Below are 17,275 nucleotides of genomic sequence, written 5' to 3'. Positions count from 1 at the left end.
GAATGAATGAATCAGAAATACTCAGTGAGTGAGTGGGAGTACGGAGTGAGTGAATGAAAAGCGTGGGTGAGTGATTGATTGAGTGAGTGAGTGAGTGAGTGAGCGAAGAGTGCGGCGTGGTGTGAGAGGAATGAGTGGGCGTGGTTTCGGGAAGGAGAGAGGAGGAGGGGGAGTCACTGGAAGAGGAAGAGTGAGTGATACGGAGAAGGAGAAAGAGCGATGAGGGGTGTGATCTGTAACGAGGGATTATGATCGAGAGGAAGTAAGGCAGAAAGAAGGGGGAGAGGAGAACAAAGTGCGCGCTTTGAGGGCCGAGAGAGGGGAGGGATTGTAAGAAAAGAAAGAAGGTGTGATACACCCACGGACACGCACACGAGTTCGTCGCGAGATGCCTTGCGCGGGAGCCCGCGAAATACCCAACCGGACTGGACCGGGGCCGGGAACAGGGCCTGGGCCGAGCCGCCAGGCGAACCGGCTAGCCCAAGCGGGCCGTTCTGGAGCGCGGGCCATGGCGTCTTCTCGGCTCGCGAGCGCCAAGGGTGCCGGGAAGAAGAGCAAGATGGAGCTTCTCCTTGCAGACCAGGACCTGTTCATGCAGGCGTTTGAAAGTGAGTGTTCGTTGTTCATGGCCTCGCTCGGTGGCTGGTGTCACAGCTCTGCGGTTGGCTGGTACCCGCACGCCCCGTCGGTTGGCTGGTACCCGCACGCCCCGCCGGTTGGCTGGTACCCGCACCCCGCCGGTTGGCTGGTACCCGCACGCCCCGTCGGTTAGCTGGTACCCGCACGCCCCGTCGGTTGGCTGGTACCCGCACGCCCCGTCGGTTGGCTGGTACCCGCACGCCCCGCCGGTTGGCTGGTACCCGCACGCCCCGTCGGTTAGCTGGTACCCGCACGCCCCGTCGGTTAGCTGGTACCCGCACGCCCCTCCGGTTGGCTGGTACCCGCACCCCGCCGGTTGGCTGGTACCCGCACGCCCCGTCGGTTAGCTGGTACCCGCACGCCCCGTCGGTTGGCTGGTACCCGCACGCCCCGTCGGTTGGCTGGTACCCGCACGCCCCGTCGGTTGGCTGGTACCCGCACGCCCCGTCGGTTGGCTGGTACCCGCACGCCCCGTCGGTTGGCTGGTACCCGCACGCCCCGTCGGTTGGCTGGTACCCGCACGCCCCGTCGGTTGGCTGGTACCCGCACGCCCCGTCGGTTGGCTGGTACCCGCGCCCCTCCGGTTGGCTGGTACCCGCGCGCCCCTCCGGTTGGCTGGTACCTGCGCGCCCCTCCGGTTGGCTGGTACCCGCGCACCCGTCAGTTGGCTGGTACCCGCGCGCCCCTCCGGTTGGCTGGTACCCGCGCACCCGTCAGTTGGCTGGTACCCGCGCGCCCCTCCGGTTGGCTGGTACCCGCGCACCCGTCAGTTGGCTGGTACCTGCGCGCCCCGTCGGTTGGCCGATGGTTGTTGGCATGCCCCGTCGGTTGGCCAATGGCTGTTGGCATGCCCTGTCGGTTGGCCGATGGCTGTTGGCGCTCCCCTGCGGTTGGCCGATGGCTGTTGGCGCGCCCCTGCCGTTGGCCGATGGCTGTTGGCGCGCCCCTGCCGTTGGCCGATGGCTGTTGGCGCGCCCCTTCCGTTGGCCGATGGCTGTTGGCCGCACCCTGGCGGTTGGCCAATGGCTGTTGGCACGCCCCTTCCGTTGGCCGATGGCTGTTGGCCGCACCCTGGCGGTTGGCCAATGGCTGTTGGCGCGCCCCTGCCGTTGGCCGATGGCTGTTGGCCGCACCCTGGCGGTTGGCCGATGGCTCTCCCCTGGCGCTTGGTTGGTGTCTGCGGTTGTTTGGTGCCCACGCCAGGTTGTTGTTTGGTCTTGCACCTAGTGGTTGGTGTCATTTATTATTCTGTTATCAAGCTTTTTTATTTGTGCAAACAAAATGCATTACCTTTCTGATTGCTTTTATTTTATTCAGAAATGTCAATCCTTCTGGGTATTGAGAAGCAGTATCTTGCCTCAACATGCAATACCTTTCCCATGGGAAATGGTTTTGATGACAATTTCTTAAAGATCCCCCAAAAAGGTCCCACAAGATCCTTTGCTGCATCACCCACCCCTCCCCCCCCCAAACCACTCTCACCCTATGATCTATGTAAAATGTGTCCATTCTTGGTTGAGCATCATGATTACTTGAACCCCAAAGGTTGTGTTGATATAATCTTTCCCACTCGTGCTTGCACTCAGATTTAGACATTGGTGTAAGTTCTGTAACTGAAGGTGAAGTTATTCTGCCTCGTATGCAAGATATGAAGGTGTCATTTTTGTAGCCCAAGTTGTGAGGTTTCGATATCAGAAATTTGGTTTTATCACAACATGAAACAATATTTCATCAATTTTATTTTGTCTCTGCAGAACCAACACAGATCTACAGATTTCTGCGCACTCGGAATCTCATTGCGGTGGGTGTTTTGAAAAGAAAACAAAAAAACGACAACAAAAAAAACATTCAAGCAAATGCATCGACGTGTCACGAACAGATAGTGATATTACCTTACTCTGCCCTCTCTGCCTGCAAAGGCATTCATAAAAACTGCAGAGATCCTTTAGTCGTACTGTCATCTTTACGCAATCTTCATGTATATGGTTGTTAAACTCTTTTGAAATTGCATCTCTATGTGAACAGTCCTTTCGACTGCTGTGGTTATGATATTATTATGTAGCATGTTTCTGGTTTTAATATGCTTTGGGTACCAGATACCTTTTTATGATATATTTCCCACATGGCAATTTAAGGGTCGGCATCAGAGCCCAGAGATATACGCACTCTCCTCCTGGGGTTAGAATCTCGACCGCAGTAATGATTTGCATGCAGGGTGATTTTGGAAGGACGTTAGGCCAGTGTTCATGTGAACGCAGTCCATCAGAAGGACATTAGGCCACAGGACGCGTCTGCCAGCACTGGCCGTTGGAGGACGCCGAAGATATTTCCCTAAAGAGGAGGTGAGTTATCACTGGAACCCTGATCAAATTGTAAATCCCTGCTACTTTCAGTCGATTGACAAGCCTGGCGAGCCGATTCGTGAAAAGGTTGAGCCGAGAACGTTACTCTGCTGACCCGACGAAAATGTGCAAATAAGTGGGGCCCTTAAAGAAACGGTTTCCACATTGTGATTTAATATGCTCTGTTCAAACTTTAAAGCCATGTCTTGACATGTCATCTGTCTCCATCGAAAGGAAATCTTTTGCAAAACAATGTTAAACACTGGTATTTATCTCATCCACCCACGGTTCTGTGCTGTGTTCACAGGTACTTAATTGCCACTTGTATGTTGGATCCTGGGTGTAAAATACAGATGGGATGATAACCACCATATTGTGCTTTCAACAGTTTGCTGCTCTTCTGACTCTTCTTGCAGTGTTCTCAGTTGGTGTTTGAGTAGAAGGCCAGTTTGAAAAAGTAGTCTGAGGCTGATTTGCATGAGTCGAATATTTCTCTCCAAGGGCCTTGAGGCTGCTAAGGCTCCCAGAAACTTTAGGTTTTCCAGATTTTTCCCTTGCGTATGATGGGCTATTTAGGCTACAAATTGTTCCAAAACGACAGATGTGAACCAAACGACAAAAATACATAAAATAATTATTTCCAGTCAAAGTTAATATTCACCAAACTGTTGATTTTGGAAGAAATTCTCTTGTTTTGAGTTTTTGCTCGGTAACCCTCGTTCGTTTTTCTTATAAGGTGGAGACCCATACTCCATTATGATTGGCCAAGAATCGTTTCTAGACTGTAAACTATCCTGTATGGGTCACCACTCGTACATTGGGTTCTCGATTGAAGGTGGCAGGAACCTGTGATTTGTTGAGGTTGTTGGTGATAACTCGTCTCCTTTTCACGAAAGACACTGTGAGACCTGTAATGTCTACCAACAACCAGTGCTGGCAGACAGATCCTCCGGCTTAGCGTCCTTCCGATGGATGGCGTATACATTGATTCCTCGCCCTGCATGCAAAACACCAGGGTGGCAGTTTATCGCTAAGTCGAGATTGAATCCCAGGCTAGATAGCTCATAGGCCAGTATGCATAGCTCCAAGCTATCCTGCCAACCCTTGTTTTTCCAAATCGCACCAAAATATTGCCATTCACTAGTGCTGACAACCTTCCAGTTTGGGGCCAAAGGTTTTCAGCCTGAAAAGTTACTTCCATGAATCCCCATCAACAGTTATTTAGAATTATGACTGATAGATAATAAGTTGGTCGTCATCGTCGTCACCTTTTGATCCATCCTTTTATCCTGTTAAATTCGGCAGTTACAGTTAAGGCCAGTTTGTTTGTCTTCACCTGTTATTAAAACTTCCAGGCAAAATTTTTAATCAGGTTTAAAAACAAAAATGGCAATGATGTTTGCTGACAGCAATGATGATGTTTGCTGGAATTGACAGCATTTTAAAGTTTATCGATTTACAGTGCCTTCAGAAACTGTTCACACCCCTTGCCTTTTGTCACATTTTGTTGTGACAGCCTGAATTTAAAATGGATTAAATTTAAATTTTTGTCACCGATCTACACATAATGACAAAGTGAAAATGTTTTTAGAAATTTTTACAAATCAATTAAAAATGAAAAGCTGAAACATCTTATCTTGCCTCAATAAGTATTCAACCCCCTGAGTCAATACTTTGTAGAAGCACCTTTTGCAGTGATTAGAGCTTCGAGTCTTCTTGTGTATGTCTGTATCGGCTTTGCACATCTGGATTTGGGGATTTTCTCCCATTCTTGCTCTAGCTCTGTCAAGTTGGATTGGGAGTGTCGGTGAACAGCAATCTTCAAGTCTTTTCACAGATTCTCAATTGTATTCAAGTCTGAGCTTTGGCTGGGCCACTCAGACTTTCACGTTCTTGTTCTGAAGCCATTCCAGTGTTGCTTTGGCTGTATGCTTGGGGTCATTGTCCTGTTGGAATGTAAATCTATACCGCAATCTAAGGTCTTTTGCCCTCTGAAGCAGGTTCTCCTCAAGGATTTGCCTGTATTTGGCTCCATTCATTGTTCCCTCTTTCCTTACAAGTCTACCAATCCCTGCCACTGAAAAGCATCCCCACAGCATGATGCTGCTACCACCATGCTTCACTGTAGGGATGGTGTTAGATGGGTGATGAGCTGGGCTTATGATGGAGCTCACTGTGCTCTTGGGAACTTTCAACATTCCAGAAATAGTTTTACACCCTTCCCCAGATCTATGCCTCCTCACAATTCTATCTTGGAGTTCTACGGACAGTTCCTTGCACTGCATTGGAGAGTTTCTGCTCTGACATGCACTGTCAACTGTGATACCTAAAAAGAAAGGTGTGTTTCTTTCTCCATCATATCCAATCGATTCATTCAAAGTTGTCAAGACATCTCAAGGATGATCAAAGGAAATTGGATGCACCTGAGCTCAATTTGTAGTCATAGCAAAGGGGATGAATACTTCTTGATGCAAGACATTTCAGATTTTCATTTTGCATTAATTTGTAAAAAATTCTAAAAACATGTTTTCACTTTGTCATTATGGGGTATTTTGTGTTGATAAGTGACAATTTTTTTTATTTGATCCATTTTAAATTTACGCCGTAATACAACAAATTGTGAAAAAGTCAAGGGTGTGAACACTTCCTGAAGGCACTGTATCATTCTCATCAGGAACTAAACAGTTCATAGAACACCCTTACCCCATGCTGTCTGGAGAAAATGGATGGAGGAAGGGTCTTTTCAATTATTTCTTTTTTGTGTGTTTACAAGCACAGATACATTAGCTTTGTTCATGAATTTTGAATAACAGGTGCAATGGCAACCATACGAAGCCGATGGGTCAAACAGAACCGTCCAGAGCTGAACAATCTGCCAACACTTTTCAGAGAAACTAATGATTTTGGAATGATATTTGAGAAAGATTCCCCAGATCTTTTGGACGAAGTTTCCTCCAGTTATGTTTGTCTGAATATCACTGTTACTCTGCCCTCAGAGCATGCGGAATCTTTAATTGATCGAGACGGCGTCACATTTTGCAAAGTACTGAAGTTTTTTGCAATTGCAAGCAAGGCAGTTTGTGTTCTCCAGTGTTCAAATATATAATTCAATTGAAATGAAATAAAAAGTTTTAAACACTGTAGAAAAAACAAACAAAACCAATTGAATCAGAAGTTTACCACATTGACGCGCACCATCTTTTACACCACCTTATTTATTGCATTAAATTAGTTATTCGTGCCTGTTGTTTGTGTCCTTTCTGATGCCCCTCAAAAACAGGAAGTTTCCTGTTTGGAATTGTTTTCAATTTTGTTTGGCTGCCAGACAGACAGGCAGACAGACTAAGGAAATTACCTTACTCTTCTGCGTGCATGTGCACTCAGGATGAGATTCGGTACAACTTGACAAATTCAGAGACAAAGTTCTGCTAACTGCTGGTCATGTTCCGATTTGTGCTCTGCAGTGTTAATATTGTTACGAATTTCGGCCCGCTCGGCGTGCGATCGGCCACGTAACTCGAATCGCGACCGCGTTGCCCACCGGAACGGACAATTCGGTCGTGACCCTCCTTGGAACTACTGCCAGGAGCTAGTCACGGGTGGGTCTTTCGACCCCACCACAATCGTGCCAATCGGCCACCCGCGCAGGATAGGGTTGTTCGCCAAACTTGACCTACCTAAGTACCTGCGCGGGTAGTTAACCGGGCAAACGTACCTCGCCGCTGGCCGGCCTAGGACACGAACCGCTGAAGCGGTCCATTCCGTGCTTCAGTGATAACCGAGCGGTGTTATCGCCAGCCCCGACGGACGTGATTATTTCCTGGGTGCTTACACCCCTCTACCAATTCCTTCCGTGATGCAAGATGGAATTTTCAAACAAGGGAAAGGACGCAACGAAACGGGGAACAGTTCAACAAGCACATTTATTGCACACTCAGACAAGCACGTATTTTACAGCCATACAGTAATTCATGCACGTATAACAGTCAAAGCAATGAAAGCAAGAATTACAACCGAATAAAGTCTTTATTCACACTTGAATAATTACTTGAACAATTCTACATATAAGACGGCGCCACACATTCACTAACACAAAAGCAAAGGAAAAAGCCACCCTCAAAGGCAAGGGTGGCAGACAGGTTCGTGGACCAAATGTGCGTGGAACCTGGATGAGCGGCCAGGTCCATGACACCGAAGGGTCTTACCCGCACCCTCGTGGCGCGATGGCGGGCAGGCCGTGATGTCAGTGTAGCTGCGCCTGGCTTCGTGCCCCTGGCGTGGCCGGCGAGCTCTCTCCGGCGCTCCCCGTCTGCCTTTCCCGTCGACTTCGAGCTCCGTCTCCCGACTCTGCTCCACCGACACTGCCGCACCGACACTGCCGCCGTCTGCCGACACTGCATTCGACTTGACTGTCCCGTCTCCCGATTCTCCAGACTGCCGACACCGACACTCTGCAGACTTGACTGCCCCGTCTCCCGCTTCTCCAGACTGCCACTCCACCGACTCCAGACTTGACTACCGCGATCGACACACTTCACTGCCGACCCTAGACTCGACTGCCACTTGACTGCCACACTTCACTGCCGCGAGCTGCGCCGTGCTCACGCTTATATAGGCCGAGGGAGGAGCGTATATGCAAATTTCTGGATCATAGCGGGTTCGGAGGCGGGGCTACACCACCCGATGCTCAGCCATTGGATGGAAGAAAAAGGGGTGTGAATCATTCCTGATACGCTTTTCGAGGCGAAAGGAACCCATTCACAACCCATGGTACGACGTGTGGAAGAAAGGCGGAGGTGGTGGGCGTTTGCTGCGGTGGTTTGGGAAGGGTGTTGGTGGTGGCGATTTGGTTGCTGGCGGGCGTCGTTTGAGAATGGCAATGAAGCGATGTTTGCGGGGTGGAGTTGTGGAGGTAAAGAGGCGAAGGTGGTGGTGTTTGAGTTGTAGTTGTTTGGGAACGATGTTGGTGGTGGCGATTTGGTTGTTGGGGGATGATTGGTCCAAAATAATGATAGAGAAAAGAAAAACGGCTAACTCAAAGGATCACAGTCCTGTGAACACGGAAATTCCCTCTAAACAACGGTGGGGAAATCTAACTACACATATACTTATCGTCATAACTCATCTGAGGACCCTTCATGGTGTATTGCGAATTTCCACAGCCGTAACAATATATATGTAACTGAATTGAAATTATGTTGTTCCTCGATCATAGACTGACGTCTGTCAGACAGACAGAGTCAACCAATTGCTTAACATCGCTTTGCGAGACCCGCGAGAGATAAATGACAAAATCGGTGCAAGCTGCTCATATTTTGTAATGGACATACCACTGAATCAACCGAATCCTCCTTCATCTTATTTCATATGCAGCACAAGGCTGCTGGGTAGCGTCATTGGCTGAGTGTGCGGCTGTGACACTGAATCGATTCTCTCTGCTGGTTAGGGCAAGAATTTTGAATTTGGCCAGTATGTCAGCGAGAGCTCATATATTCTTCGCTCAGGACACCGTAGGATCTTTAACCTCCACCGACTGATGCTGGCAGATGGGACACCGGTTTAATGTCCATACGAGGGATGGCACACACATTGATGAATCAATCACCCTGCGTGTGAAACACGTGGAGGAGAAGTGTTGAAAATGAATTTCAGAGGCACTATCTGCCATGATCTTTCCTGGGAAAGCCCCATTTCCAACCTGGCCTCCAAAGCCACTTGCTGACTGGGAATCCTCTGTCGTGCAAAGTCCTTCCTCGTCCCACCTGAGCTCCTGACCACATACAAAGCTTTCGTCCGCAGCCTCATGGAGTACTGCTCTTCCCTCTGGCCTGGTGCTCCCGCCTCTCACCTTTCTCAGATTCACGCTGAGGAAGCCAAGGCATTTAGGATCATTGGTATCTTCCACAATGAGGGTGAGTCTTTGGGTCTCACTCTCTCACCACAAGCAGGTCAGTGGTCTTTCTGTCTTTTACCATTTCCTCTCTGGCCTGCCCCCCCCATCCCCTGCTCTGTCTGAGATATGTCCCCCCCCCATATTTCCATCGGGCACTCAAGGTCCACCAGCAACCCTCTTCTCGTAAAATTACCAAAATCAAGAATCACTGCTCACCTTCACTCTTTCATTCCCCCTTTTTCCTGCCTTTGGAACAAATTTCCACACTCTCTTCAATCCCACTTTTCCCTTCAGGTCTTCAAAACAGCTGTTCACCACCATCTCTCATCTTCCCCCATCCAAAACCACGATCTTTTCTTCACCTGATAATCCACCCCAAACTGAACTCCTTCAAATTCCCTGTTTTCCTTCCTGAAAGTCCCTGTAGGTTCGATCTTGTTTACCCTGTGTACCTTTCCCCATCCCTCTACCTTCTGTAGATTGGATGCACCTGAGATTGGATGCATGTCTCTGTTCCACGCTTTTTTCTTCCCTCTCCCGCCCCTCTTGTCTCCTGCTCCCCTTGTTGTACATTCTGTGTGTTAGCTCTCATACGAGCCTCGACAGTGTATACAAAAAAAGGAGAAATGAACATGACAAGCTCGCATGAACAGAAGATTGAAAGACTGAGAAGGCTTGTGAGGGAAGGAACAAAAGTGTGTGAGGGTAGAGAAAGAAAGGAAGAAAGGATTCACGAGCAGTTGGTGTCGTTTCTGTGGAAAAAGAACACTCCTTCCATGAGTGTCATCCTGCCCTCTCGATCCTATCAGCCATGAAGTATGAGGAGGGTGAATTGTGGCACCTCATCAATGTGTGCCTGAAGAGGCAGAATCTTAGGCAGAGGAGGATGAGTTGCACATTTAGCTTGCATATCTAGGGCGCCAGAGAGGACTGGCCTTACAGGGTCTGGGCATCTCAGGGACGTGGCTGTGTCCCCATCACCACTGCCCATCTTCCCCATCCATTTCCCTCCGCATTCTCCTGTATATTTATTTGTGTGAGGTGAGGGAGAGAAGGAAAGACTGCTTTCCTATTCTCCATACATTACCCTTATTTTATTTTCAAGTCCTTGTTTTATCCTTTGCCCCTGAGTGAATGATGGCCAAGCCTTTTGTTTAAAGGTCCCATGTAATTCAAAAGTTTCTGGTTATTCTTTATTAACTTGACCTTCCTAGTGAAGAAATCACCCATGTTTCTTTTTTAAAATCAACAATGGGATAATTAGACCAATATTTTGAACATTTGTAGTGTTTTTCACAACTTTCTATGCCCCGCCCCTCAAAAACGTGGAGTTCAGCGAACCGCAGGTCACGTGACCTTTGAGGTCATCTCCAGAATGCGACTCGCTCAGAGTCGATTGATGAGACGTCGCGCGCCATAAAAAGTATGTACAAATGCATTGTGCACATGTGTTTGCTATCTCACTGATCATCTTAATTCCTGTGATTGATTCACGAAGGTTTTTAAGAGTTTTTGCCTTACTTTTGAAAATGGCTGCAAGATGTATCGTAGCAGGATGCAGCAATACAACCAAAGACGGTGTAAGCCTTCATGTATTCCCAAAAGATGAGAATCTTCAGAGAATATGGACATCTAAAGTGAAGCTGACGAGGGGAAACTGAAAAGGCCCCAGCGACATATCATTTGCAGCGCCCAGTTCGAAGACAGTGACTTTGATCACGGGCTCTATTCGCTGTTCAGTTTGAAGAAGTTGAGGAGGCTGAAACCTGATGCAGTACCCATCATCAAAAGCAATGTCGTCCGATAAATCCGTCGTCCGTCCTCCTGGTCCGATAAATCTGACGTGCTGTAGCTTTCTTTTATTATTCTCTTTGCTTCATCGTTTTCTACTGGTGCTACATGACGACAGTAGGAATAAAATAAATAAAAATGCAACAGAACATCAGATTTATCGGACTACTCGAGACAATTGTGTCGGAAGGTGTGTTCTGCACACAAGTTTTCATCGTATCCGGACAGCGAGATTGCTTCATTTTATGAGCGGAGAGATACGGCCGATGACATGGGCTGGCATGGCTTGCGATTCATTCGCCATGGAGCAACATGTCCGCTGTGCTGTGCTGGTCATGTCACCTTACTAAAATATTTCTCATATCGAGCAGTATGCAAGTATAATTTACATTATTGAATTACGAATAGGATTTAGTCTATCCAGTTGTTATTGCCAAGTCTTCCTTCAATGTCCTCCCGATCATCCTGAACACCGGGAATTTCATCGCCAGTTTCCTCTGCTTGTCCTGCTTCGGGCTCGAACTGCTAAGGCCGTATTCCATTTCCAGCTGCCTGAACTTCACCTCCCGCGACTACATTATCCGACAATTCTCCATGTGATTCAGATCAAAATCCTTCATTTCTCTCACACTCGCTGTCGCTACCAGACAAATCAAAGTCCATGTCATCCATTATTCAAAACCAAATATTTGATTTTTTTTAAAAGCAGAGGCACAGATGGATGCACGGGGGGGGGGGGGGGGTTTATACTCAAACTCCACGACAAATACACGAACACAGCAACTTAAAATTAACATGGGAATTTAATGAAAATAGAAATATTTACAAGGAACAATAATCAGAATGTCATGATACATGAGGTAAATTAAGTCTAAAGTCGAGGCACCTCCACACACAGATTTAAATACAGACAAGGGGAAACAAAATCAAAGAAAATCCTTCCTTTATTGTGGCACTTAGCTTGGTCCAGAGATGGTCTCTATGGAACGTAGAATCGAGGTGCTTCGTCCTGCATGGGTGGAAGCTTGCAAAATGGCACCAAGTCGCGCTCTCGCAGCGGAAATGTTCTTCAGGCAATTCGTGAGCAGTATTTAATCCCAATGCTTAGAGACCCAGCACGGCCTCTTTGTGTGTCGATCGTCCTCGCCGACCTGCCACTCCTCAGAATGGTGCCGTTCCCTTCAGTGACATACACGAGGCTCGGGGTCCGTCTCTCATGACACAACCAAGAGCCAAAAGCCAGCATCTTGCTCAGTACACGAGCCAATACACCTCAGCATGCATACGAGAATCGTGCTCTGCATGACTCCTGACCCGGCCGAGCCGATTACTTCAGAAGCCGGACGAGGTTGGGCATTGCTTTCCCACGGAAACTTTGTGGGTGGGGGGGGGGGTGCATAACAAACATGTCAAAAGCACATTTAACAGCAAAACCAAGGGTAAGAACATGAAATAAATGTCAAACAGGATGCAATATAATTTTAGACACTTGGGTGAGTTTCACATTTCTCGCTATATAAATTAGCAACGCATATTTATGATAACATCAAATGACACTCCGCTTATTCTAGACACACAATATAGGAATAACTATGCTCTATTAAACAGTTCCTTAAACCCTCGGAGCTGTATCGGATCCATCATAGAGCCAATGGGGCCAATATTATTGTCAGCTGATGTGGCCAAGGGAAAGGTGATCGCCAAGATTGCAACAGCTACCGAGGGGTGATGCTGTTCTTGGTGCCAGGCAAGGTCTTTGCTCGGATAATTCTTGATAGGGTTCACCACCATCTGCTTGAGCACCAGCATCCAGAGCAGTCAGGCTTTACACCAACGAGGTCAACGATTGACCGTATCCTTGCTCACCGAATGCAGACGAGAGTTTCGTCAGGGGCTGCTTGCAGCCTATATTGATCTCTGTAAAGCGTTCGATTCAGTGAATCGGGATGCCCTCTGGAGGATTCTTGGTCTTCGTGGGGTGCCACCAAAACTGATCGATCTGATGTCTAAACTCTACTCTGGTACTGAGAGTGCTGTGAGATGTGGTGATACCATCTCTGACTTATTTCCAGTTGCTACTGGAGTTCGTCAGTGGTGTGTACTTGCCCCCATACTTCAGCACTTGTATGGACTGGATTCTGGGGAGGATGTCGGAGACATCAAGCTGTGGTGCATCGTTTGGGAATCTCAAGATCTCTGACCTTGATTTCGCAGATTATGTGGTCATCTTTGCGGAGACTTTAGATATCCTTTTGGGGGCCCTCGAGGTGCTGAATGAGGAGTCGGAGCTGCTGGGATTACGGATTTCCTGGGTCAAAACTAAGATCCAGGCTTTCAATAACATCTTGGATGCTGCTATCCTGTCTGTGCCTGTTTGTGGTAAGAATGTTGAGGTCGTGGAGAGATTCACTTACCTTGGCAGTGATATTCATGTCTCTGCTGGCTGTGAGTCAGAGGTCAACAGACGTTTGGGTCTGGCCTGGGGAGTCATGGATTCACTGGATCATGGGGTGTGGCGCTGCCGGTACCTGTGCAGGAGGATGAAAGTCAGAGCCTTCAGGTCCTTGGTGCTTCCAGTCTTGCTCTATGGATGTGAGACTTGGACTCTGACCAAGGATCTGAGATGGAGACTTAATTCCTTTGGTACTAGGTCTCGTCGGAGAATCCTTGGCTATTGCTGGTTGGACTTTGTATCCAACGGGTGGTTTCTGACAGCGACTCAAATGAGATTTGTTACCTGCATAGTCCATCAGCGTCAGCTGCAGCTGTATGGACATGTGGCTCATTTTCCTTATGCTGATCCTGCTCACCAGATTCTCTCAGCGAGGGAGTCTCGTGAGTGGAGGAGACCGATGGGCCGACCACGTGCCTCGTGGTTGCAGCAGGTTGATCGGCATCTCAAGGAGATGGGGATGGGCCAGGCTTCTGCCTGGGGGATGGCCAGATGGAGGCCCTTGGAGTTCCGGCGGAAAGTGGATGCAGCGACGTGCTACTCTGGGCTCTGGCGCATGCTCCCATACCTGACCTGACCTGATGGGGCCAGAAGTATTCAGATTGTCTCTGGTCTCTCGCTCCTTTTGTACAAAATATAATTTGTGTGTTTTTTTTCTTCGGGTCGGTTTCAGTGCTGTGTAGCCATTTATATTCAGATTATCTGTCAGCATTTGCACTCTCCTTTGGCCTGGAAACAGTCCTGATCTCAACCTGGAGAACTGAGAACGGCAGAAAATCTGCTGAAAATATACCGAGAACCACGATTGAGTTTCAGACCTCTTTGTGGTTATTATGGACCTTGAAAATTGCAGTCGAACACATCTGTAATCTAGTCTCCTCAAGGGCCAGGAGTTCCATGCTTTCATTCAGGCCAGAGAAGGTCCAATCTTGTACTAATTTCACAAATTGCTCTTGGTTGCAAAGTTCGGTCTTGTTTCTATAACTTTAAGTAAGGCCTAAGTCACATTTGCTCTACGGCGAGGAAACGGCGGCGGTACGCCCTCTGAATTGACAGAAACGTGTGGCGGCCGCAGAGTTTCTGCGGTGGCCTCAGGGTGGCCCTACGCCATTTGGCTATCTTTTACAGGCCGTAAGGGTCGCCGTGGAATTATAACGCGGAGTTATAACTTTTTTCATTTCTACGTTTGCCGTAGCAATTCGACAAGCCGAAAAAAAACACTGGTAATTTTTTTTTTTTAATGAACCCACTCGTTACCGTCTGTCTGGCCGCACGTTCGCCTTAGTACCAGTACCCTGCGTACCCTGCGGTCGCCTTGCGGGCACATTGAGGCTACCTTGCGTCTGCCTTGAAAATTCTATGGCCGCCGCAGGGCCCCCTTAAGGTCACCGTGTGACATCAAATCAAAGACCGTACGGCAACCCCACGTTTTCAGCTCCACAATTTCTAAATACGCCGTGCGGCTCCCCGAAAAATAAAAACATGTGACTGCTACATTGTGTGACCGTTGAAATACTGCGGCCGCCGTATAATTGCTAGTGGCCGTAGATTTTGGAGACCCCATGGCCGCCATGGCAAATATGACTTAGGCCTAAGTTGGAGGGTACTTGATTATGCCTATTGACTTAGCACATAAGTTCATGCTCGTTTTCCTTTTGTGAAATATTGACGTTTTACATAGGAAAAATAAAAACTATTATGCCTTTCATCAAATGAGTTTGAATTATTATCGTTGCATTTTCTTTTGTACAAATTAAAGCACCTCAACGAAAAAAAAGAAAAATTTTTTTTTTATATATGTATATATATATATATATATATATATATATATATATATATATATATATATATATATATATATATATATTTTTTTTTTTTTTTTTAAACAACCTTCCAACCAAATAGAGCAACCAAGAAAAGCTACACAAGGAGGCTCGATGGTGTGTGTTTCTGTCTCCACTGTCGCTGATGACTCACCAATAATTGCTGAAACCAGTCCGGCAGGTGATGGGGACATATTTGCATGGGATTCTCACCTACGTGATACTTGTGAATTTATTTAGCTGTGGAGGAACCCAGTAAGTGTGTTTGAAAACAGCACAGGGCCTTGTGTAGCTTTTTTTGGCTGCTTTGTGTAGCTTTCTTTGGTTGGAAGTGCAGGAGTTTGTTCATTTCAATGTCTTCGTCACAGCTGAAGATGATTGAATAGGTGCAGAGAGCTGATTTGGTTGTTCCCTCCAATTATGAGTGAGAGACGTCGTTGGTCCTTGAGATGCATTGTGTTTAATAAATAAACCATAACTTTGACTTGAGTCATACGTAGAGAATAATTTGGCAATTGGAGGAAACTCTAAAACATAAGGTGTGCAATGACTTTTCCATGACTATGTTCTGTGGAGCTCATGCTATGACATCATCTGGTAACATTAAACTTCTCCTAAATTGCTCGTGGGGTTTTCATGAAACTTTACAGAAATATTTTTGAAAGGTCATTCTCAATGATTAAGACTAGTTTTCCATTCTCAAGTTTATTTGACCCATATCATTCTACTCACATTTTGAGGAAATAATCAGCTGAAAGGACATTATTTGGGGGTGGAGGAGGATGTCATCTTCAGTGGGTGATCCTGTGGTCATGATGGTCGAGGTGATCTGAATACACAGATGTAGCACATTTTAATTTTACATGCCAGACAGTTTTGATGATTGCTGCTTGATATTAATCTTGTACGTGTTTGTGGCCATTTGTCTGCAGCCTGTGTTTCTGCATCGTACACTGAGTTACATGGCCCACAGGGACTCGCGAAGCAGCTCACGCCGGTAACCATGCACCCCATCACAAAAAATATTTGAATGTTGGTTAGTTTAATAACTTCAGATTGTGTGGTGTGTGGTTTGTGGTTGGGGGGGGGGAGGTTGAGGTTAAGGAGGAAAGGTTGTGTAAAATGAGAACATTTCAAAAACGAGGTGACTAAGAGATCTGAAGCATTTTCAGCTCCAAAGCAATTGTTTAAATGACATAATCATGCAAATACACATATGCTCTTACAATCATACCCAGACATACACTGTTACATACGAAATCACTCTCAACCTGCAGTGTTTCAATTGATGAGTGATGCAATATTACTTGGGGACAAAGTAGTTGAGATTCAGTGCTTTGTTTTGTTTTAACAAAATGTAATCTGGGAATGGATACAAAAAAAGAGGGGACAGAGATGGCACCAAGAAAACGTATTAACATTGAACAACTACATTGATACTGAGGCTAGCAAGACCAAACTATGAAGAGTGGCCGAAGGAGGTGGGACTTCATATATCAGGAAAGTGGTGATTACGAGGGGGTGTGAAATAGGATGTGTAAGATAATGAAGGCAAAGACAAAATAAATGCTGAATAGTTATAATATAGAATGGACAGTAACAGAACCAGGGTCCCCAGCCTGAGAGAAAAGAGGATGACGGTTCAGGCAGGGGTTTTTGTTTTTCACGAGGTTTAAACAGGTATGAGATACAGTGGCCTACAAAAGTATTCACCTCCCCCCCCCCTCCAAATTTTTCGCATTTTGATGCCACTTGAGCTTATTTCATGATGCTTTTAAATCAAACTTGATATATAGTCTTCACAAACTACTCCAAAGTGATAAAGCTAAAAAATGCAGATAAAATGTGAATAAGTTAGATTAACAGATAAAATCAGATGATTCTCAGTTGCATAAGTATTCATACCATTTTGCCTAATTAACCTGAAATCACTTCTGGAGCAAATTATTTGTTTGAAAGGTTAAAAAAAAGTGTAATGGGTTTCACCTGTATGTAATCAGTGGTTTAACTTAAAAATTAATCTCCCCCACTTATCTCAGGAGTTTTAAGGTGCAACTCAATTGGTCAACCAACAAGGCAAACATGAAGACCAAGGATCTTTCCAAAAAAGTTACCATCTCACTGTGTAAAGCTGGTGGAGACCTACCCAGAAACACTCATAGCAGTCATTGCTGCAAAAAATGCTCCACCGAGTACTGACCTAAGGGGCTGAATACTTTTCCAACCAGTGAATTTTGATTTGTACTTGTTTCCTGCAGGTATTCCTGACATGTAAACTCCTTCAACTATAACAGTGTTTAGTTTGATCTCTTCAGTTATTAATAAATAAGTTCAT

General features: G+C 46.6%; 1 protein-coding gene across 2 annotated transcripts in view; it reads left to right on the top strand.

Moving 5' to 3' along the window:
* The first annotated feature begins 139 nt into the window (after positions 1 to 139).
* Positions 140 to 17,275, top strand: part of SUZ12 (SUZ12 polycomb repressive complex 2 subunit) — an 86,296-nt gene continuing 69,160 nt past the window's right edge. Inside the window, exons 1-3 of one of the 2 annotated variants that reach the window (XM_085858194.1) lie at positions 140 to 608; positions 2,394 to 2,440; positions 15,873 to 15,937. In XM_085858194.1, coding sequence (XP_085714320.1) covers positions 389 to 608; positions 2,394 to 2,440; positions 15,873 to 15,937 — 332 coding nt within the window. In that variant the 5' untranslated portion in view covers positions 140 to 388. The remainder of the gene's footprint in view (positions 609 to 2,393; positions 2,441 to 15,872; positions 15,938 to 17,275) is intronic. The other variant, XM_085858193.1, reaches the window with a different exon arrangement.

The sequence above is a fragment of the Eptatretus burgeri genome, chromosome 15 (genome assembly GCF_056783735.1).
Source record: "Eptatretus burgeri isolate ZD-2024b chromosome 15, Ebu_testis_v1, whole genome shotgun sequence".
Taxonomy (NCBI): domain Eukaryota; kingdom Metazoa; phylum Chordata; class Myxini; order Myxiniformes; family Myxinidae; genus Eptatretus; species Eptatretus burgeri.
The sequence above is the reverse complement of the archived record's forward strand: the minus strand, read 5'-3'. Positions and strand labels throughout refer to the sequence as shown.